The sequence below is a fragment of the Epinephelus lanceolatus genome, chromosome 8, assembly GCF_041903045.1.
Source record: "Epinephelus lanceolatus isolate andai-2023 chromosome 8, ASM4190304v1, whole genome shotgun sequence".
Classification (NCBI taxonomy): domain Eukaryota; kingdom Metazoa; phylum Chordata; class Actinopteri; order Perciformes; family Serranidae; genus Epinephelus; species Epinephelus lanceolatus.
The window spans coordinates 15,892,946-15,916,909 of NC_135741.1; the positions used below are offsets into that span (position 1 = coordinate 15,892,946).

At 42.1% G+C, this 23,964-nt stretch overlaps 1 protein-coding gene across 1 annotated transcript; it reads right to left on the reverse strand.

Annotated features, from left to right (window-relative positions):
• Window positions 1–1,468: 1,468 nt before the first annotated feature.
• LOC117258742 (transcription initiation factor TFIID subunit 4-like) lies at window positions 1,469–23,964 on the reverse strand. Its single transcript, XM_033629863.2, has 16 exons — window positions 23,700–23,964; window positions 22,778–23,536; window positions 19,552–19,706; window positions 17,750–17,869; window positions 14,333–14,473; window positions 14,060–14,182; window positions 13,793–13,882; window positions 10,241–10,462; window positions 9,980–10,115; window positions 9,551–9,662; window positions 5,843–6,012; window positions 5,607–5,737; window positions 5,388–5,513; window positions 5,089–5,145; window positions 3,046–3,165; window positions 1,469–2,918 (listed from the first exon to the last, which is right to left on the reverse strand). The coding sequence occupies exons 1-16, from the start codon at window positions 23,932–23,934 to the stop codon at window positions 2,751–2,753; spliced, it is 2,865 nt and encodes a 954-aa protein (XP_033485754.2). The 5' UTR covers window positions 23,935–23,964; the 3' UTR covers window positions 1,469–2,750.

The window sequence follows — 23,964 nt, forward strand, 5'->3', positions numbered from 1 at the left end:
AAATTGTCTGTGCTGGGACACCTGTGGTCCCCATAAAAAAAAATGGATAAAGCTACTGTGACATCACCTGTTGGTTTGTGGACTCCTGTTTTGGCATTTCAGCTGTCGCCATCTTGCTTTTTTTGGGCCAGATGTGACCATATTTGGGCGAGAGGTTGGAGCTGTGGAGAAGTGAGGGGCGGATCTGACTGAGAAGCTGACAATCAATCAATCAGAGCTGCCATGCCCATAATTACACATAACTTATGTGTATTAGTTATATGCCTTATTAGTTATATAAAAATTAACACCCAGTACAGTTAACACAACAGAGGAAATTAGCTATAGACCAAAAAAAAAATTGTACTGGTCTGTAAACATGTTTATTTCTGCTGTAAAGTCAGGCATTTTTAACAGGCGGGTCTATGGGCATTGTCTCCCTGGAGTCAGCCTCTAGTCAACAAAACAGCAGTTTTTGGCACTTCCTAAATCTGTCAGCCCCGGTGGTTGCCGCTTGGCATCTATCCTCTATCTGAAACACTCTAGTTTAGCACCTGTCTCTTTAAGGCCTCCTTCTGAAAAAGTCCAGTCTGCTCTGATTTGTCAGTGTTTCTTGGTCTTCCAAATCAGTGGTCTCAGCATCTCTGTACCATCGATGTATTAAAGAACATCCATGCTCTGCACCATCATTGCAGTCTGCGAACGCCTGTATAGAGAACGACGGAGTATAGCAGCTCTGCCTCAGAACCAAAATCTTCATAACTGGACATGTTCCAACAGGACTGTGATTCAAAATCAGGGAAAAATGAACATCGCAAATAAGGGGCCGTACACATGCCACGTTTTTTGCGCCTTCAAATTCACTGTTTTCAATGTAGACGTGAGGCAGGCGCACACAAATGCCAGAGGGATGCAGTCATGGCACGCATGCGTTCCCAAGCGACCATTTTTCAAGGCGAGACAGCTGCGCTCTGAGATAAACCGAGCTCAACTTTTGGAATGTAGCAGCAGTCATGTGACAAGGACGAACGAATCACAGCCGACAGACATCTTTCCCTTCTTCCGTAAATACCAGTCTGTGATAAATATGGAGAGGTTGTTTATTTTGGTGCAGAGTTGCCAGAGGTTTTCATCTGTCCCAGGGATGACAGGCCCATACACTCAGGATTTTTGGTAAACGGGCTATGGTACCTGCTGACGCACTCTTGAAAGCTGGCACAAAAAAAGGCACACAAGTGGGGCCCAGTGCCGAACATCGCGTTTTCCAGACGGTTAAAGACACAGCATGTGTACGGCCCCTAAGATTACATCCCTGATGTTAGCATAAAGCTACATGTAGCAGTGTTCGTAATGCAGCACTTGCCTAAAGCAAATGATTATATGAAGAAATTGGTTACAAGCTGAGTTCAGCTTTTAGCCAATGCAGAAAAAACATTGTGATGCCTGAGGTTTATGCTCACAGGAATTACTTTAACATGAGTTTACCTCATTACTTGGAACTTTGGCCACGTTTAATATGAGCATCCAACAATGCAACATTATATACATGACAGGAAACAAGGAAAAGCATATTAAGCCCCCTTTAACACACTAGAACATCTGCAGACTTTTTGTGTGCAATGATAAAGTGGGAAACAACAACCGCCTTGGAGAGAATGTTCACTGTGATAAAAGGTTCAGTTGCATTTTCTACCATCGCTAAAGAAATGAATGGTAACTGCTGACTGCTGGCAAGGCGAAAACAAATCTCAGCAAGTGTGCTGAGCTTCAGAAATGATCGATAGGAATGTAAAGTATATCCCGCCTTTGTAGTAAATGTGCTACAATCTGAGTTAAAGGTGAAATGTCGCTTTCAGCAACTGTGTCAGGAACTCGCACAGTAAATTAAAAAAAAAAAGAGCTTCAGTAGCGAGAGTTTGAAATACCAACACCTGTGATTACATCATGCACAACACATGACACAAAAACAATCATTTTTCTTTCCAATCAAGCAAAGACAAACAAAGGAGGCGCACAACAAAACAACAAAGCAAACATCCCACAAAATCTGGAGAGAAGTGTTGGAAAGATGAAGTCACTGAAGCTGATCAACACATTCTAATCCATATGGCTTAATCTGTTAAGAAGGCAACTCAGCAGATGACAAGGCTAGTCAAGATTAGTCTCTGGAAAAAAAAATCCACAGGCGCTGAAACTGTGCTAAAATATAGTATAAATGTGTGATAAATTAAAATCTCTGTTAGGAACTTAAATAAACAGAGTGCTCATGCTAACATGGTGAAGAACATTAGCATTACTGCAGTTTTGTAAGAGCAGGCTGTTACACCTGATTGTTGCATGGAACCACTTCACAGAGATTTGCTGCTACAACACAGACGTCAGTGCAAATGACACCGACAAGGTCTTCGGATTTGAAGTGCTCAGTTCAGTTTAAGACATTTTTTTTCCTTGTGTGCAGCATGAGGCAGTGCATGAGTGAAGTGTGGTTGGGTGCAACTGGTCTCTGAAGAGCAAACCGAGCTGAGAGGCACGCTAAAATCAGAGCCGAGTTCAAATATTTGCTCCTCTGAAAATACAAAAGACTTGTGCTTGAGGAGGCTTTTAAAAGACGACGTGTCTTCAGTGTTCCAGATAATTCTCCTCCCACAGACAGACGCCTCATCATTCAGCAGTGGGTGATCAAAGGAAGTACCGTCAGAAAGGGTCTGAGCTGACAGTCAACTCTGCTTCCTTAATGCCACTGAGCGAGACTAGTCATTTTAGTGCGGGTGCTATTTGAGGAAGCCTTTATAGAGCAGGTGTGAGTGACTGGTCCCTCTTTCATTCTCCAGGCAGAAGAGCAGGTCCCTAAGGTTGACTCTGGTGATGCGCTGTCGCATAAACTGTCTGGAGCCTGCTCCACTGGGGCCTCCAGGCTGAGAGGGGCCTGACCCTGAGCCCTGGGGCATGAGACGGAGCAAACACACGAAAGACATTTAGTCTTTTATTGACCTTTTCTTTGTAGAGTTGACATAATTCAAAATTAAGCACAACCTTTTTTACGCCAAATGCTTCCATATTGCTCACCTCTGCGCTGGCGCCCCGAACAGGAGAGTCCATTTTCCGTTTCTTCCTCGGGCCGATTGCTGCCAGCGCCGTTAGGTTGGCTTCTCTTTGTCTGATCTGAGCCAGCTCCTGCTGCTGCATCTGGAGGAATAACAAGTCATAACACACAGATGAATCACACACAAGAACTCGTCATAATGCTTCTCAAAGACAGCAATCATGTAGTCACTTATCATTAGGCCTGTCACAGTAACTACTTTTAGTGGACAACATATTGTCTGGGAAATAATAAATGTCATTTTAATTATTGTCATTTTAAAGTCGTCATGAAATGAAAAATAAATGTTTCCAGTTTATATCCTGTGTCCCTGTGTTAGTTCTTGTTATATGCCAAACATATGTCACAAAAATAATATCAGACTGTGTCTTTTCTCTTTAAGATTAAAAGGTTTCAAATGTTTGATGACTCATCCTGCTTTCAGGGACATTTACAAAAGTTCATCCAATCGAAAGACTTTGTGCGACTAGCTATAACAATAGGTAAGGTAAGGTAAGGTAAGGTAAGGTAAGGTAAGGTAAGGTAAACTTTAATGTCCCCGAGGAGCAATTTCAGATACAGACAGTAGTCATGAGTAAAACAAAACAGACAGTACAATACATAACACACAGAATCCAGTATCACACACTGTCAGGGGTAAATCATGGACATTAGTGGTCACTGCTGGTTAACATAAGCGATAGCAGACGGGACAAAGGACAATCTGTAACGCTTAGTGCTGCATTTAGGGAGGCAAAACCTCCGTCCTGATGGAAGCATCTGAAACTCAACATGAGGGGATGTTACGAGTCTGAGACAGTAGACGCAGCTGTAGAGGTGACCCTCTCTTCATACAGATGCTGTAGGTTATTAAAAGTAACACCAGTGATCTCACAACACAACTTGACCACTTTTTCATCTTGTCCTCAGCTTTCTTAAAAAGAACAGGCGTTGGTTTGCCTTCTCACAGATGCGTTAGTGTTCACATCAAAATTTAACTTGTCATCTAAGACAGTGCCCAGATACTTGTACTGCTGTACTGCTGCCATTGGCTCACCCTTGATCACAGAAGTAGCAGGAAGACAGGGCCCCCACGAAAATCAATAAACATCTTATGTGGGTTTAGACACATTAATCTGGAGGAAAGACTGGTCACACCAATTAACCAGTTAACAAATATGGAGGGGGATAGGAGGAGATGTGTGTTTAGATATCAGAGGGCATAAACTTCATTTTCATTTCCAAAACACTGGCTACAGTTACATGATGGCTTCTCATTCGGAATGAAATAAATCTGAATGAAATCATTCGGAATTAAAGTTTTTCCAGGTAGTTTACATGAGAAATATTCATTCCAAATGAGGGTTTACATGGGAGAGCAGTTCATTCGCCTTTATTCAGGTCTGCGCAAGGTTTGGGGCAGGGAAGGTTTTTGATTGGATAGGGGGCGGGGCGGATGTTACGTGTTTACGTTTACTGAAAGAAAACACTGTAGTCCTCGTTCCGGATAACAAGATGTTTGACGACGCCGTTCTTAGTGCCTTTTTCGGGCGTGTTTTGCTTATATTCTTGAAACAGCAGTACGAACAACCTTGTTCTGCTAATGCTTCATCTGTTGAGGAGGAGAAGGGAGATAGAAGACCGTGCTGTGGCGAATGGAAACCTGTTAGTGCAACAAGTCCGACTGCTCTATCTCAGCCCGTTGCTATGCAGCCCGTTGCTATGCGTGCTTTAGACATCATTGCGCCAGAAGGGCAAGGAAACGAGCATGCGCAGAAAGACCGGAATGAACAATATATACAAATTAAAATATTCTAAATGGGTGGTGCAGTGGTTAGCATTGTTGCCTCTCTTATTCTAGCGTCATGTTGGCTGAAATATTGTTGACATTCTTTTGTAAACAAACAGGCATGTAAAGACAAGGGCAAGAATTTACAATATATGGACATGACCTCATGACAATTTTTGCTTGATGAGTGGGTAATGTAATTACCATGACAGGCCTACTTAACGCAGCATACACTTACCTCTTTGGCCTTTTGTTTAAGTCTGAGCTGCTCAGGGTCCTCTTGCCGTGACCGAGACTGCAGTGAGGTAGAGGACATTTTAATATTTCAACATGGATGTGTTCAATTTAGTCAATCAATTGTTTTATTCATTCACTCTCTCATTGTTAGCAGATCTGTCCTCTAGTGTCTGTTGGCAGCAGAGGAAATATATACTAATGACGCTGACCCCAGATCACTCACGCGCCTCGTCTATGCAGTTATGACAGTGTGTAGGGTTCTGTCAGTGATGCTGTGTGACCTTGTTTGTGTTTTGTTACCTTTGCAGCCTTTAGGAGAATCTCCCTCTCCTGCTCCTCCTTCCTTTGTTTCTCCATCTGATCCAGCTGCTCGAAGAATTTAAGCTGGGCTCGCACATCGCTGACCTGCTCACACCGCTCGTCCTCCTGAGGTATGTATGAAGTGAGATGTTTCAAGGAAGGTGCAGAAATGTGCAACAGAGTCTCGCCAGCTCTCACATTGCTGTAATTAATACGCACCTTGAAGGTTGTGTTTTTCTGCTGTGCCACTTGTGACACCTTTTCCAGCAGGTTTTGTAGTCGCTGCTGCGTAGCGTGAGATATGTAGTTGATCACGTCCGTGCCAAGCTCACTGACGCCAAACTTCCTACCTGTCACAACAGCAGGAGCGTGAATGAAGAATTAAGACAAAATGAGATGGTGTCGACCGTCGAAAGCCAAGAATGTGCTGTACATTTTTCTGTCATGTGTCTCACCGATCTCCAGAGCTCTGCGGGTGAGTAAAGAGGTGGAGAGGAAGGTCTCGTCCTTACAGGAACGAGTCACCGTGCCGACGAGCTCCGAGTTGGTTGCTAAGATACGGGCGCTCTCCTCAGACAAGTTGACTCCTGCCATGGACGCCACATCATTGATATCATCATCGTCCCTGGACGAAACAAACAGGGATGAGTCAGATATACACAGAGGCACAGTGTTCACCCTTTGTGTGTAAACCTGAGATCTCCTATCATGTCTGTGTGTATTTCTATAAAACATCTCAGTAGTTTCACTGAGCTGCAGCAGTCTCCAACAGCTAGAAAAATGAAAACACTCACATAATTCATCATGCACCCTAATAACTGGGTCTGACCTAACAATGGCACTTATAAAACCATCAGTGCAGTTCATATATCAAAGCCTAAGACACAATTGTAAGCTTTTTCTAAGGCTATTGTGTGTTACATTTGCTTATTTACATCTTTGTCGCCCCCCAGTGGTAGCTTCATAACAGACACCATGGCCAACAGCAACAGATTTATGGGTAACACTCTTACATCATGACATTTAGATGAATGTGATGAAAGCAACAAAGACTACACCAATTTAAGACCGTCTCATTTTTCCTACAAACACAAACTATTGAAATAACTTCTCTCTTTTAGACAGACACTGTGTGGTTACTCTGTTTTATCTCGGCAGTTTAAACCTTTGTGCTGCTGACACTTAAAACATTCTCTCCTGAATATATTGAAACACACAATACAGGTATTCTCCTTGAACAACAGTAACTAAGAGTGAGATTCAGATTCTGTATACTATATTAATAGTTCAACATCTACCACAAATTACACATTTAACAGTTCCCAAATGCAAAAAAATGTACCCTGGGATCTATATATATATATATAAATCAACAGGTGATTTCCTTCTTTTAGTAAAATCCTAAATGATTGAAGTGTATTTTTTCCACCTGGACCTTTATGCTCTGCCATTTCTCCTCTAATCATCACGCTGTAACCTGTGACAGGCTGTTATGATACCACAACTATCACACGACACGACTCCTGTGTGCGCACGTCGAGAGAGGAGAGGGAGAGACGCTGTGCTGCTGCCAGAGGAGCTGCTGAATGAGTTCCCTCTGAGCGGTAACTCACTAAAAGAGTCTGAGAAGTCCGGGGCTGTTCATAAAACATTCAGGACGCCACAGTTTATTCCACACTACTGAAGCTGCTCCTCTTTTTGGAACCACAGCAGAGTTGCTAAATATTTCGCTTTCAGCCATGCTTGTTGTTGCCGTGGGTAACAGTATGACGTCATATGTCAACAAGTCCAAATATCGCGAGTATCACGATGTGAATTTTTCATATTTTCATATCATATCCAATACCTGTATGATAAGTCCTATCTATATCTTAATTTACATCACTAACTGCTGTCTGTGAGCCAAACTGCTCGATAGGTGACATTTAAGATTTACTCTCTTTGCAAATGTTCAGCTTTTGTTGCCATTGTCAGAAAAGGTGTAACTACCATGATATATTACCCATATCCAGGTATGATTATGAGGTCGTTTATTAAGATAATTACTGCATAAATTAGCAAATGTGTCTGTGTTAACCAATTTATCATTAAACAACACGAGGGTGATAAAATATGAAGAGAAACCAAGACAATAAAGTCAGCAGGCTGAAATCTCACGAAGAGAGACTTTTCAAGTGCACTGCTCTTAACCAGACTCATTTATATCTCACAGTGGCCTCCTTATGTAGTTCTTTACTGTCAGATGATCGAGACATTGTGGACACATATATATAAATGTGCAGCACCACGCTGGTGAAGTTATGTCACACTAAACACCAGAGGACGTAGTAAAGCGATATAAAAGTGAGTCTTAATGTTGGGCTTTTTAGTCTCCCACAGTCTGTTAGGGCTGAATCCTTTCTCAAAAGCATGGTGCATTCTCAATCTGTGTTTGCTATGTCTTTTCCCCCCCATGTGAATGCACAGTTATGCCTGACTATGGGACTGTATCATATCACAGCATACCCTCGAGTATAAGAAAATAGTTTTCCACCTAATGACACTTTAAGGAGCGAGGTCCACCAGGACTTCTAGATGAATATAATTACCCACTAAGCGGAGGTATCTGTGGTCTTAACGTTAAACTTTTTTAAAACTTTGTATTCCTGTGGGATGTGTTCCCAAAAATAGACGAGCAGGATGACTTAATATCCTGTGTATAGTGTACCATGCTGGTGAGAGTAATAATGCCCCTTTCCCACCAGAATTAGCACGTCTATGCAGGTTTTTAAATGCAGACAGACGAGTAGACGAGACTGATTTATTTTTACTGGTGTGTCACATTTGACATCACAAAGGCACTGGAAAACAGAGTCAGTAAACAGTAGTAAGCAGCATAAAGGCCGGTGAAAAGGTCATGGAGGTTACTTCTTTTTATATCTGTTACTTATTACATCTCTCTCTTAAACTTGGTGTCGGCTAATTTTGAATGATGTTCGAGAGCTGCTTGGACGGGGACAGATGGAATTTGTGGAGGCGTGCATTGCAACACTGGAAAAGGGGCAGAAATTAGCGTGTACACCCCGGTGTCATGTTTCCATCACTACTGACCAGAGTCAGAGCTGATAAATAGCCACAACCACTGCAGAGTCAGATATCTCGGGTATTAACGGGTTAATGGGTACTGTTCAAATCAGTCACTCAGTAAGGCAGAACACCTTCATCTCAACCTTGTGATATCAGTAAAAATTCATGGCTGCAACTAACAGTTTCATTACAGATTAATGTGACAGTTTGGACTATAAAATGTCATAAAACACATGGAGAAAAATCAGATCCTTTTTTTGTCCAACCTATAGCTCAAAACCAAAGATATTCAGTTTACCATCACATGAAATGAGGAAATAAATGCAAATTACTTTTAAATGTATGTTGTGGGGCGCCGGTGGCTTAGTGGTAGAGCAGGCGCCCCATGTACAAGGCTGTTGCCGCAGCGGCCCGGGTTCGACTCCAGCCTTTGGCCCTTTGCTGCATGTCACTCCCTCTCTCTCTCCCCCTTTCACGCTTGTCTGTCCTATCCATTAAAGGCTAAAAAGCCCCCAAAAATATCTTTAAAAAAAATAAAAATAAATGTATGTTGTTACATGTGTAACAAAGTGAGACCCTGCTCCCACAGAAAGTGTTTAAGCAGCTGTAGGCGCCATTTTGTAATATTGTTTTTGCAGTTTTCACGTTGCGACACCCATCGCATATTTGCACTCTAGGCGCCTGACGTTTTTGCTGGAGCGCTCTGAACTCCTTGAGTTAAAAAAAACACTTCAACTCAGAGTGGAAAAGCGCCCCACATCATCCCTTTTTTCGACATCTTTTTTCCCATTGCCCAATTGGGTGATTTGAGAGGCGGGCCTTCTGTGGTGGTCATGACAACAAGTTTATAGTCAGTAAACAATGGAGGAGAAACTGGTGGTAGCAGCTGCTGGATAGCCAGAGCTATACGGCCCGACGATAGTCAGCAGGTTGTCAAACTGCCCCCGAGTCATCCTAAAATATGCCTGGAGACAACCATTATCGAGGATGGGTGATATTTCTACTACTGGCATTAACTGAAATTAAGAACCTCTAAAACTATTTAGAAACTAGTATTTAAGAGACACTGATGATAATTATCTGAATGTGTCACAGACCTGAAGGTTCCCCCTCCTGCTTCCTTCAGCTTGTTCTTCTGAGCAGCAGCGAGAGAGGCCTGACTGATGACTTGTACTCCTTTGACCCCTGGTGCCAACGTCTGCTTCACAGCTGGAGTCAGTAGAGACACACAGAGACAGAAGCAAATGACTGACTGAGAAGAAGATGAAGTTGCTGCTGTACAGTTTAAAACATACACTGTGACCTGAAACTAATTTCTCTTTTTTTTCTAAATGAAATTTGGCATCTTTGTCAGGGCTCAGTATCCTGTAATTACAAGGAGTATCCACATGGTGGCAGCACTTCCATACTGTATATGGTAAATGGGTGAATGCTCAAATACAGACAAACTCACAGAGACTCAAGTGCACATTCAGTTCACCATAGAGACGAAATAAAAGAGGTGTAAGTGACTGTTAAAAACATACCTGTCTGTAGCTGTTTGACCACCTGCGGCTGGCCCACAATGATGCGGCTATGAGATTGTCCTCTGAGTGTTACCATGGGAGACTGAGCCAGCGTCACCTGTGGCCTCACAATCGTCCCCTGTTGCTGGGGCACTAACTGTGCACATTCAGAGACAGAGAATGAAAAAAAAAACGCACAGACAAAAACAGAAGTAAAAGCAAGGTTTCTACTTAAGTGTGCATGCCAGTGGCTGAACTCAGACACAGGCAATGATAAATTACCAGTCCAGGTTTACTGTGAGGCGTCTGAGTGAGGCTGATGACTGTGGTTTTGGTCGCTGCAGTGCTGGTGGCCGCAGTGGTGGCCGTAGAGAGAGGAGGTCGCAGTACCACAGCGGTGAGGGCTGTGGAGGCTGCTGCAGTAGTCTGAGTGCTGGGCAGCAAGCTCTGCTGGATGAAGGCCTCGGAATCTGGGGTCATCTGACGCAGTGCTGGGAGGCTTCTCTGCAGAAAGACAGAAAAAGTGGACATATGTTCAGTAGTATGGGACTCTTTCCACACAGGATAGATTTTGTTTTACAGAAGATGAAGCATCATAAACCAGATGGATTTGGTGAAATAACGTGATCAATTTCCAAGGGACTTATATTTAAAAAAAAAACACAAACAAAAGGGGAAAGTAGGAAACAATCTGCACCCAGTCTCCAGGTAGTTTAGCCTACTTAAAAAGGTGCCATCAGACATTTAAGACTATGTGCTGTGCAACTATTGCCTGGAAAAAAAAGCAGCAGTTCAAAAATTCTTGAACTGTTTGATCATGTAAACTCAAATCACCACCATAAATGAGGGAAAGTGAAGCGAAATCCATAAAGTTTTGTAACTAAACAGGACGATGTGGCATTTCACCAAACTCTACGAATGGTTTCACTTTTCGTTCCACCTTACTCTCCACTCCTCAGCCCCACAGAGGAATTATTCTCCTCTTGGACATGGATAGTTTTTGACCATCAGATATCCAATATTATGTCTTCACTATTAGATTTGCTTTGACTGATCTGGCTCTCTCTGTTTGTTCCTAAGTTGATGGGTGGGTGGGGTTGTCTTTTCTGTCCTTACTGGTTCTGTGTTTGACACTCAAACAACAACACTACTACAACTACTACTAAGAATAATAATACTATGCATGATTAATTCATAATTCTGCTCTTCCACGACATTTTATTTTAGACATTATGCTTATTTCGTTTCCAATTAACCTGCTAAAAGCCATCCTTTAGTTACAACTTTGGGAAGGATGACATGCTCAGTTTTTTGGGCGTGGTGGTGGTAGAAGATCCTTAGTGATCTATGTGACAGTGAGGGGAAGAATTCCTGTGCATATCACTATCTGTGTGCACATACACTCATTTTGGTGTGCACAATTGCGTTAATGTTTGTACAATTTGTAAAGAGGAGTATCAGGAAGCAGTACCATTCTGCCGTACACAATGCTCAGACAAACCACACCGTGTTCTCCCTTTGAGAACTTTGCACGCCTATTAGAACTTCAGAAGGATTTCAGAGCCTGCTGGGTGTCATGCAACTTTAACACGCAAACCTTGTGTTTGATGCAGGATAATAAACCCATTGTTTAACCCGTTACACCACACCACTGTGACGGGTTAATTCCATGGTCAGAACTGTTTGAACAAAACCTGTTTCTGCTGCTGCAGTTCCCTACACAGCCCCACTAACCCACACAATTATACCACTCTCTTTGTTAATGTGTTTGCTAAATAGAGTTGTTGACTTTCACTTCATTATAAGTTATTGTGCCAGTGTTCACACTTGAGGAGAAGCAGTGTCATATTACAGGATTAAATTATTTGGTCATTTTATGAAAAGTAAATGCGACAGCCGGCACTCTGTAACAATGTTCATGTATTGTATCTCTGACACTAAAGAGAAAAGAGTGTGTGGTTTTGTCTCCAAGGTCTCTGACAGTATTATAGTAAAACCATATTTGTTTAGCAGTAACCATTGTGGTGAGTGGTGAAGCCACGTCCCCAAGTTGCTCTACAAGTCTGCATGATGCACTGAGGCACACCAAACTTTGACTCATCCACAATATGGAGTGGGTACATGTCAAACAAGATCTGAGTTTACACAGCCTGTAACATGCAGCATTAAAAGGATACTTCATCTATCAATTGCTCGCCCAGTGTTATGTTTAATTCATGAAGGTATCTTCATTTTTCTCATATACCTTCTGTGATCCAAAAACAGGTTTAATTTGTAGTAAGAGAGGTCCGCGTTTAACAACAGCAAACTTATATTAAAATGTCCATTTACAAACCCTCACATAGCTCTTGCAATATAATCCAAGTCTCATTAATCCAGTCGTATGCTCAGTACTTCCCACACAGACAGCCCTTACTGAAGTGGAACTTAAGTAAATGTAAAACTTATCTATGGTCTCTACAAAGCCAGACTCTGTTGACAAAAGCAGCAATTTTACCTCACTGAACATGGGAGCTGCTGGTCAGTTAGTTTGTGTTATAGTGTGATTTTAGTAAGTCCGCACTAACCCTTTAAAACGGTGGTTCCCAACTGGTGGGCCGCAGTCCAAAAGTGGGTCCTGGGTCCATTCTGGATGGACCGCGAGTGACATGTCAAGTTTGTAAAAAACACTTACTTTGAAGTACAGTGAATTTACCCAACAGAGCTTTTATTCTGAAGTGCTGTTTCCTGCTGTTGAGTGAGTGACTAATGTTCACACCGGGTGTGAATTACAGGTAAGGTGTAAGGCCTCGCTGCAGCAGCTCCGGGTTCGATTCCAGGCTGCAGTCCTTTGCTGCACGTCATTCCCCACTCTCTCTCTCCCCATTTCACACACTGTCCTGTCCATTAAAGGCAAAAAGCCCATAAAGATAATCAAAAAAACAAACATGATTAGACATGAATTCCCGCCATGTGGCACAATGGACAAGACGCGAATGATGCTAAATAGGTAAATTAACCTGCGCAAATAAAGTGAGTAGTGCAATTTCGTGTCATGCGCTTATCCGCGAGAGCTGAAAAAGCTGAATTTCAGGGACCAATGTATGACGCCAAGGACATACCAGTGGAAGTTCATTCATCGATCCAACGATTTCACGGGTGTATGACACAAATTATTCGCGCATATGAAGTGATTCAACACAAAATATTCTGACGTTCAAACTCGCGCAAGTAACATAATCGCGTTTGGTGTGAACACAACATAATGGACAGAAACTGCAAACTTGACGACATGGCCAGCCACAAGTATGACGCGGAATATATTAAACTGTGTGGACCTTGAACTAATGACGAAGGAGAAATCTGGACCCTGTGGACGGACCAGTAGTGAACCACTGCTTTAAAACACCAAAGTCACACAATTACACGATTGAGGAGGTGGTAGACCAGCTGCTTTTATGTTCAGTGAGGTGAAATAACTGTTTTTGTCAATGGAGTCTGGCTTTGAAGAGAGGATAGATAAGTTTTACTTTCAGTTCAGTTCTCTGTCAGGGCTGTCTATTTGGGACGTACAGAGCATACGGCTGGATAAATGAGACTTGGGTTATGCTGCATGAGTTGTGTGAGAGTTTGCAAACAGGTGTTTTAATGTGGTTTTACCGTTGTTAAACACAGTCACCTATGACTTTAATTCATAAAGAGCTTTCTCTATTTTCAGATTCTTCGTTCATCTGAGGCATGTGAAGAAAGGTTTTCTTTAGGAATTAAACATAACGTGGTAAGTAGATGATGGTCAATTTGGGGGATAAAGAATTCCTTTAACTGCTATATCTGCTGTTGTGTCACTGATCTCACCTTCAGGAAAGGCACAAGGTACGGCTGTGGTGAGGAGTTGAGTTCCCGGTATAACCGACTGGTGAAATCTTCAGGCTCTATCTTTGCTTCCTGTTGTGCAGTAAACACAGAGGATGGATCAGAACAAAAAAACACAAGTTAAGAAAACAGACTGAAGGAAAGGTACAAAGAGGACAGAGAGATCAGGGTTTAACACAGTGATGGTGAGAGGAAGAGACAAGGGAGATAATGGAAAAAGAGTAAAAGAGGAAGAGGAAAGAAATGTACCAGCAAGTTCTTGACCAGCTCCTTGACGTTGGCCGTAGTCTCAGAGGACTGTTTCCCACTGGATGCCAGCTTGATCAACGTGGACAAAAAGTTTTTACACTTTTTTACATTCTCCAGTGTCTCCTGCAAACACACACACAACATGTTCACATCCAACACACATTAGAAATGAGAGGCAGAACACAAACCACCCTAAAATTAATACATGTCTGCATATTTACTTTTGAAAGATGACAGAAACAAAAGCTTTCACGGTTAGTACTTCTCTCTTACAGCTGTGATAGCTGTTGGAGTGACAGGGGTCCCAGTTACCCTCTGTGTAACTGCTGTGGCTGCAGATCCAGGCTGCACGGTGGTCGGCGTTCCTAGCGGCTGTCCCGGGGTGGCGGCAGTCCCTCCCAGCATGATGGTGTTCTATATGAGTCAGAGAATATGCAGTCATGAGATGAGACTCAGGAAAATGACAAGGTCAGACGAACAGTTTTGACATGTCTGGTCCCACGGCACGGTACATTCAACTTTACTGGGACATCATTTTTTCCCCGAGCTTTATTTTTCCAGGAAAGAGTTGTGCTGGATATATTGTGTGTTTGCTATCACAGAACAGTCAGTGATATTATTATACTACATGTACAATGCTCAAAAACATGACGTGCAAAACAGATAATGAGAACATGTTAATGAGGTTCAGTAAAATGAACTAACCTTTAAAGATATACAATGTAGGATTTCTCTAAATGTATAGACTCACACAAAAGTAATTTCTCTAAATCATCACTTATGACCCACTCTCAGTGTGTGGGGTTGTGTATCTATCTGCACAGACTCTTCCCTTTGCCTGGATATTTTGCTTTGTTCAAGACGTCCCTGGACGTGTGGCCCCGAGCCAATGACAGCTCACAAGTGAGGTTGGGACTTAAAAATAAAAAGGTAGTGATCATGTAATAGCAGCACACATCCAAGAGACACCTACAGAAAGGCCAAGCACCCAAAACACAAGTCATTACTTTCACTGGTGAGCACTGAAGGAGAGAATGAAGAGGATGAAGACATGGGGTTGGTCTGTTTTGCGTTGGACACAATGGTGGTTCTGGCACATTTGGTGCCCGACTGAAACCAATGTTTAAAATAAAAAAAATGCCAATAGCTAATTCAGGTGTATCTTTTGTTTTTCTGTGCCAATAAAACAGAGAAATCTACACTAAAAATAAATAAATGAACAGTTTTAAAGTCATTTAGTCCTTCATTACACTACCTTAGAATGAGCACAAATTCAATAATGTGAATTAATCAGGGTTTTCCCTGTTTTTTTTCGAGACCTAGGTGGCAAAGGCCTGTGGCGGGGAGCATCTTGGCAGCTGTACTTTTAGATACGGTCCCCCCCTCTATTAAATATGAAAGGAGGCCCCCACATGCTTGAGCTTTACACTGCTGACTTGTATAATCAGAACAGACATGTCCTGTGATTTTCAGCCTTCTATGATTATATTTACCCTTTACAGCAGGCACATCCTGACAGCTGAGAATATTACTGTCAGGTATTGTCCCCCCTCTATTAAATATGAACGGAGGCTGAAAATCGCAGGACATGTCTGTTCTGATGATACAAGTCAGCGGTCCTGAAATGTGTGTTTCTCTTCTATAATACACATTCTACATCTCGGAGGTGACGTCTTTCCACATACGGGCTTCCTTTGCCTTTCAAACGGGGGAGAGCTCCGTGGGAAACAGTAGGAGAGACACAGCCCGAGGGGGAACCAGGATCTGACACAACACCAGAGGGAGAAGAAGGAGCTGTGCGCTGGACGAAAAAACAAGCGCGTCACACTGAATGCACACCGCTACGGCATCGCTTTGGGTTGTAAGCGCGCATGACGCGCGTCTGCATTGAAAGTAATGGGTTTGTGTACGCAAAAGACGCTACATCTGTACGCCCCCCATGCACACACACATGCTTTAACCAAGGTGGCGGCCAAAATCACACAGACAGCCCGCCTTTGTCTTAGATAGGCAGGGAAAACCCTGTTAATGAAACAACATTTAACACAAACTTCTTTGACATGAAAAACATGTTTTAAAAAATTAGCAAAAAACCTTTTTACTATATGATGCATCATAATCCCCTCTCTAGTATCTATTTTATTGTACTGTGAAAACATTAACGAATTTCCCCACAAGATTACATTGAACACATCATGAGAACATTATAATTTACCTTCGCCCAATGCTAATATTTATTGAATAGAGCTTGAGCGCTTCACAGCGTAAATCAATGCAACCTCTGTGGGCTGTTATTTAGTGGGCTTTGCTATGTAGTTATGTTGTTGTGGCCTTATGTAATATTTTAAAATAATAGAAGTAATAGTAAAAGATAAACTTTTTTTCTCCTTCCCCCATTTGTGGCATCCTCTGTGGATGACAGCGTCTTTAACATTCGCCTATACTGTCTATGCCACGGGATGGCTGGCACAAGTTGGACAGGTACATGCCGGCGTTCAGTTCGCTTAGTTTGCTACAGTATCTGTTTTTCCATTACGACAAATGTAACGTTCCTACAATACTAATTTGCAGTATATGTACATGCAGTGTGCGGAGGAGACACCAAGGTTCAATGTTGTGTCACAGTCAGTGTGCAACATTTCCTGCATAGTATACCTTTAAGAGGATTTCCACGGCAACCTGAACAATCACATGTCACAAGAAAGTTTACAACAACCAGCAAGGTTTTTTTAAGTGAGTAAATAAACCAGCCATCCAGAAAATATTCTGAAATTAGAACAGATGTAAATAAAACCTATTCTTTTCACTTCTTTCCACTCCATGATTAAGGGGAGCTGCAGAGCTGTTCTCAGACGGTGGACAATGACAGGACAAAGGAGTGGAAATTCGAGGAACGATTCATTTAAAATAGCATCTTTCTTCAAACACTGACTGGATTCAAACTTATTCTGCCTGCTTTTGTTTGTGTCCTGAATATTCATATTTTTTTCAGAGTATATTGTTGGCAAGCTAAACCGAAGCAGAGGTCTTTTGAGCAACGCCAAACCACAATGACTGAAGCAAAATTTGTGGACTAACTGTGTGAGGTCAGTGGACACAAGAGACATTAAAAAAGCTACTTTGGTTAAAAAAAAAAAAAAAACTTTAGGAAAAGGGGAATAGGTTGACTGGTTGGATTTTATGAGGTCATGAAGACTGCACTTAATGTCTGGAGTGATGTGGGCAGGGGAGAGTAGTGGGGCAGTTATGATGTTGATGTCAATGATGTCATTGGTCTCTCTGAATAACAGAGCAGAGTGAACTGCGCTCTAATTCTAGAGGTGGCAGGTAAAAATTATGAGTGTCAGGTGGAAATTTTATCTACCCGTACTGCAGCTGGCAGAGATAAAACTTTCAGACCCTGTGAAACAACTTTTATGTTTGTGGCTAAATTTAAGCCACATGAATTGCTCTCAAAATGTAACAACAGGCCAGTCAACAGCACGTTTCATACAGAGCAACTGGTTTAACTTCATTGTCTGACAGTTACACAGTAGCAACATCAATCAGGTCTGGTGTAATGGAGCTCAGTTCTTTGTGGTGAGTGACCTTCACAGATCGACCTGACAACTTTTAATAGCTTTAAGTGGTTAATAACGTAAACCCTGCATAGGGAATTAAATATCCAAAAGGGATATGTGGTGGGGTTACCTGCAGTACAGGAGGCCTCTGCAGTGTCGTGGTGGCCGTCACAGTGGTCTGGACTGTGGAACCTTGTTTAATAATGGTGGTGGGCGTAACGGGACGGGCCAGCAGTGATGCGCCTGGAGCCTGCAGAACAGCAGGTGATACAAAGAGGTGTTATACATATGACTCTGTGAATGGGACACTTCTGGAACAAATAATGATGTGCTCCTTTATTTTTTTTTTTTAAAAAACATTCTCAATATTTTTTTTAAGTTATTAAATCTTAAAACATATATACTGTTTTCAAAGAAAAATAGAGTTTCTCTTTTTATTCACTTACAACTTCCAACTCTCTTATTTCTTCACTCATTTTAAAGTGGAATTCAAAATTTAATTAAATCAGTCCACTCTGAGAATTGTTTTAATGGGTCATTTCACATGCAGGAAGGGTGTGCACATGAAAGCACTGACCAAAATGTAATTAAATGCATTATTGTTGTAGAGACAACTACAATTTGTCAAAAAAGGTAATTTTCATTTCCTATCAGACAGTGTAATAGTATATATTGTACACTACAATGGGCCTAACAGCCGAAATACATGGGGCACAGACACGGTGTGTCGCGTAGGAAGGACAGTGTTTCTTAGTAGCGTCTGATAGCGTGCCAGCTTCACTGTGTGAATATCAGCGTGGTGGTACTTGAGGTCAGTCTTGGTCTTGAGACCCATCTCAAGAGCACTTTTAAAGGTCTCACCTCTGACTCAGTCACACTTTTACTCAGTCTTGCCTCTGCCTCAGACAAAGACTCAAGATTTTATTTTAAGACCAGTCAAGAAGACAGCTGAGGGGATATCACTACATTGCTTGTGCAAAAAAGGAGTGTTGAATAAAGATGGCTAAGCTGCTTTCAGCTCCTTGGTGTTTGTATTTGTTTGCGCATAGAAAACATAGGAAAATTCCCACACATAAAATCCAGCTCCTCACTGCCTTTTGATTATTTTATCAAGATACTTCTCACGGTACACTTGTACATACACACATATACACAGTGTGGCAATAACAAAAGTGAATGAATCTTCATTTGTTTTTATCTGTGGATGTTTTTATGGGAATGTGGATCTTTCAGATCACTTTGAGGAGCTCCTATGGTTTGCATGTTCCACATTTTATCATAAGTGTGTCACACAGTGTGGGATTCACCGGATCAGTGCCCCGTGTATTTTAGCCATATTGACACTGGAATCTTTGCAGGGTGATTTCTGAAAATGTGTTACTGTGTGCAGCATTACTGTACCGGGATCAAAAGATGATCAAAAGATGAGTCTGAGTATTATGGATGCACCAAACCCACTTTTTCTCATCCAGTGACAATTCAGATACCTAAACTCAGGGTATGAGCTGATTTCAAGTAGTGATGCAATGCCAGTTGTCTTTTTTCTTTTCATTTTCAAATCTACCAGTGGTGTGGAAATGATTGGGATCATCTTTCTTTATGCAATATAATAAGAGACTGTAACTACACCTCACTTCTAACTATAAGTGAAAATGTTACACCAACATCCCTGTAAAGCTTGTGTTCATTTTAATTACTTGGCTTGAAAATGGTTTGAAGAATTGAGCCATTACTCAGGAAATATAACAACAGTGATACAGAAAGAGTATTTAAGGTGCATCAGTGACATCTGGCTGTTACTCGCTCTGTTAAATAAAGTCATTATCCATATAAATGCTGATCCAGTATATCAGATCTATACGTCTCTACCTAACATGAATGAGTCACATTTTCTGTGTGTGATTGTGCCCATGTGTCCAGCAGTCCTGGTACCTGTAGTGAGGTGATCTGGACAGGTGGAGTGCTGGTGGGGGCTGCAGGCCGTGGTGTCATGGCGCTTTGGGACTGCGACTGAGCCTGCATCTGGGCCAAGGTTTGCTGGTGAATCACCAGCAGCTGCCCACTCTCGCTGCGGACCAAGACCATGCCTGCAACAGGCAAATGACGTCAAAGGTCAAGGCTTTTCTGTCCTGATCAGTGTCATCAATATACTGTGAGTATGCATGGAGTTTCTAACATGAGGGGGTATGAATTACTCATTTGTAGGCTACTGATGCATGGGTGTCACCTGAGCTGGCATGTCTATGTTCAAAGATTCCCAGCCAGTAAGCCACCGGTCAGACCAAAACAAGCCACAAACATGGTGCCATATATCAAAACATTTTAGGGCAAAGCACAACATGTAATGAGATGTTGTACAACACAGTGCAACAGTGAAGTAAAACTTTTCTTGGCACTGATACTTAATTGTAGGCCAGTGTATTACTCTGCACTGGAGTCTGTTGTTTGTTACTTCTCCATCAAACAGGTGACTGGCTGTGTGACTGTGGGCTCCAATACGTACATAGTAAAACACTGGCCTTCAACAAAGTATTAATAAGTTACAAAGAGTTTGTCCAGGAGAATTAAGCAAAGCAAAAACTTTTGTGCTAAGTTTAGGGCTGTGCAATGTAGGAAAAATCGTATTGTGATTATTTTGGCAGATATTTTACGAAATCGGCCATGATTTTAATGGGAACGGTAATTTTTGCATTTTATTTTCACTAAAAAAATACATAAAAATAATGATAATGTAATTTTTGCTGGGGTCTATACCAAACAAACATGTTCTCTTAAGTCTCTTAAGTGTGATTTGCCGGCCAGGGCATCTCTGTGGCACCACCATGCTTCATTTATAATATGTTTTGACTCAACTGACATTTATCAAACAACTGCAGTTGTTGTGATTTGGAAACTGCTCTTGGCCATATTGTGATTTTGATATCATTCCAAGTAATTGTGCAGCCCTAGCTGAGTTGTAGGTAGATGCATGTTACTGAAAGGTATGAGAAAAAAATTGGTTGTTTAAAGGAACAGTTCACCCCCAAAACAAAAATTTATATTGTTCCTCTTACCTGTAATGTTGGAGATATTGGCCATAGAAATGTCTGCCTTCTCTTGAATATAATCGAAGTAGATGGCACTCAGCTTGTGGTGCTCAAAGTGCCAAAAAATACATTTGAAAAACTCAGCTTCAGTGTCTCTTTTCAGAAATCATGACTCAGTTACTCAAGATAATCCACAGACCTTGTTGTGATTCAGTTTCATGTAGGAACTATTTTCTTTCTACCAAACTACACTCTCTAACTGTATCACTGCACAGAAGGAAGTGTGCATCTACTCATGGACGAGAGGCTTTATGTTTATGACAGTGGGAGATGTAAACATTAGTGGCATCCTCCTCAGCTGAGCTGTATTAGCAAGCTCAGTGGTCCGGGTTACGTTAGGTGGGGCATGTGTCCTTCTGTGCAGTGATGTTGGAGAGTGTAGTTCAGTAGCAAGAAAATAGTTCCTACATGAAACTGTTCACAACAAGGTCTGTGTCATGATTTCAGTAAAGAGACATTGCTGTGAGTTTTTCGAATGTATTTGTTGGCACTTTGAGCACCACAAGCTGAGTGCCATATAGTTCCATTATATTCTAGAGATGGCAGACATCTCTACAGCCGAAAACTTCAACACTTGGCAACTCACACCAAAACAATCTAGACTGATAAAGAGCACTACAGGTAAGAGATAAGAAAAATATGTATTTTCAATTTGAGGCTGAACTGTCCCTTTAAGCAGCTTGGTTTGTTCTAGCTTATTTCAGTCTGACCATTTGTTCTCTTATGGAAGCGTATTGCATTCACTTGACAAATAAAAAAAGCCCTGATTTTCTGAGTATTTTTTTCTGTTTTTCGTGGTAATTTTTTTTCCTGAACGAGGAGACAAGATACTTCAAAATCTCGCAAGAAGCTCCCACCTGGCACCTACAAGTGACCCATGCTTCCATGGTGACTCCTGCTCATGGATGTATTTTGCATCCATGCTCCTGCTCCTAGACAATTTAAACTACGGGATCAATAAAGGCACGTAATTAGTTACACACAGGGTATGATAATCATGCCCATACAAACGTGTATGGGCATGATTTCAGTTGTCAGCTAATGTTGTTGCAACCTGTTACTAACCTAACCTATTACATTGAGTGATAGGCCTACACTAGAAGGATGCAGTCGAAAACATAGCTAGATTATACTTATACCTATACTATTATACTCTGTGTGTAACTAATTCCGTGCAGGAGACACCATGGATGCAGGGGTCACTTGCAGGTGCCAGGTGAGAGCTTGTCGCGAGATTTTGAAGTATGTCGTCTCCTCGTTCAGGAAAAAAATTACCACGAATAACAGAAAAAAAATTAGCACAAAAAAAAAAAACAGAAAACAGGGGAAAAAAAATAAATTACATCAAAAAACAGAAAAATAAATAAATTACTCCGAAAAACAGAAAAAATTACTCAGAAAAACAGGGCATTTTTTTATTTGTCAAGTGAATGCAATATGCTTCTGTAGTTCTCTGGCTGGATAGCTCTAAACACAAGACTAATTTCCATGCATTAATGATACTACATCGGAACAATTCATACTTTCTTATGCCAAAGAAATGATCACATTAATAGCCTCTGAGGGTAAAATCAAAATACCAAAGTACCACTGCAAAACCTTGGAGTGATAGGTGAGGTCAGGGACACAGTCTAACAATTAACCTCTGCAAACACAGAGGTTAACACAGACACACACAAGCAGGATAGACACTTGGCAAATAGAAGCTGATATGAGAACAGTTAACTATTGTTTCTGACACCACAAAGTAATAAGAATCAATAGATTACAACAGAGTGGTAGTTTGATATACTATAAGAGGTATAAATTGGCCGACTGCCCTCAAGGCTTTTAATCTGATCTGCTGTTAGAACCTTGTTCACCTCTAATCTGTTTGTTACAATCAATTGTGTCCTGCTTACTACAATATGTCTCAAAGCATTTATTCTCTACTCACATAAGAGCAGCTAAGACACACATAGACACAATTGTGTTTGATGGCAACAAGTTGCTGCAGCTTGACACAGCCTAAAGACTATTACACATGTAAGGCAGAACTTCCAGATGCACTTAAACTGTTAGCTGTGAGTTACCTGGAGGGAGCTGGATGTTTTGGATGTTTGGGGCGTTTGGTTGAGGCTGGGTGAGTCGTGGGGCCAACACCTGTGGAGCAATAGCTCGTATTCCAGCAGGAGGAGTGGCAGCGATTGTTGACGGTACTGAAGTCCTCAAGTTCTGCAGAACAGTCGGGCTCCTCAGGGTCGCTGTTGTCCCTGTCGCAACAGTTGAAGCCACGATGTGCGCACCAGTCTGCATTATAGTCTTTGTGGAGTCAAACTTGTTCACAGCAGAGCCAGCAGTGCTCATGACACTGACGGCTGCCGATGTTAAAACTGTGGTGGGGTTGCCGCCGCTTTGTGAGGAGTTCGTGGGAGTTTGCATAGGTGGCCTCACCAGCGTGACAGTGGGTACAGTTTTCACAGAGGGCTGAGAGGAAATCACAGCACTCGCAGTCGTCGAAGAAGTTCGTATAATAGTACTGGGTGCTGCGGATAAAACTGTTGCGCCTCCTTTGCTCACTGAAACAGGTCCGTTGTTGACAAGCGTGACAGCGGGCTGTGAGCCGCCTCCCGTGACATGACAGTTCATCACCACGGCACTTCCATTCAAAGTTTGAGCACCAGTCGTTACAGGTTTCCTAACATCAGACACTACCGTAACGACTCCGCTAGCTGTCCCCGGCTTGGACTGAGTCTGAGCGGCTGTCATGCTCGCTGTGGTCCCGGCTGCTCCATCCATGCTTGAACCGTGGGACCCCGTACTGTTAATGACACCTCCTTGCACTCCTGTCCCTACAGCAGCGGAAACACATGAAAACAAGGGGGGTGTCGAACAACTCTCCGTCTCGCATTAGTTTCGGAAAACACACAAGTGAAGCCAAGTTAGCTAAAATCAGTTCAACAACGTGACCAAAATTAGCTAATGTTAGCTAACCGGAGTGGGCAGCTATCTTACCTGCTTTAGCAAGCTCTTGTTGTGAAAGTCCCATTTTGCTGCCCTGAACATTGGAATTACTCCCTACAGCTGAGTTGCCGGTGTGATTTGCTGCAGACTGGACCCTGGTCGCTGTGTTGACTTGCCCTGCTCCTGTTAGCTCAGACTCCAGAGATCCGACTATATCACTAACTACTTTTTCGTCCACCTCTGTGTTGAAGAAAACATCATCCAGCAAATCGGAGCCCGCCGCCATCTTTGCCCAGCTACGCTCGCTCGTGAGACG

What these genes read in the sequence shown, in the direction of transcription:
- LOC117258742 (XM_033629863.2), bottom strand. Translation starts at nt 23,934, where the DNA reads ATGGCGGCGGGCTCCGATTTGCTGGATGATGTTTTCTTCAACACAGAG. An exon ending in AAACATCCAGCTCCCTCCAG is followed by an intron (nt 19,707 to 22,777) that starts GTAACTCACAGC and finishes TGCCTGTTGCAG; the next exon opens with GCATGGTCTTGGTCCGCAGC. An exon ending in AGAGGCCTCCTGTACTGCAG is followed by an intron (nt 14,474 to 17,749) that starts GTAACCCCACCA and finishes TGACTCATATAG; the next exon opens with AACACCATCATGCTGGGAGG.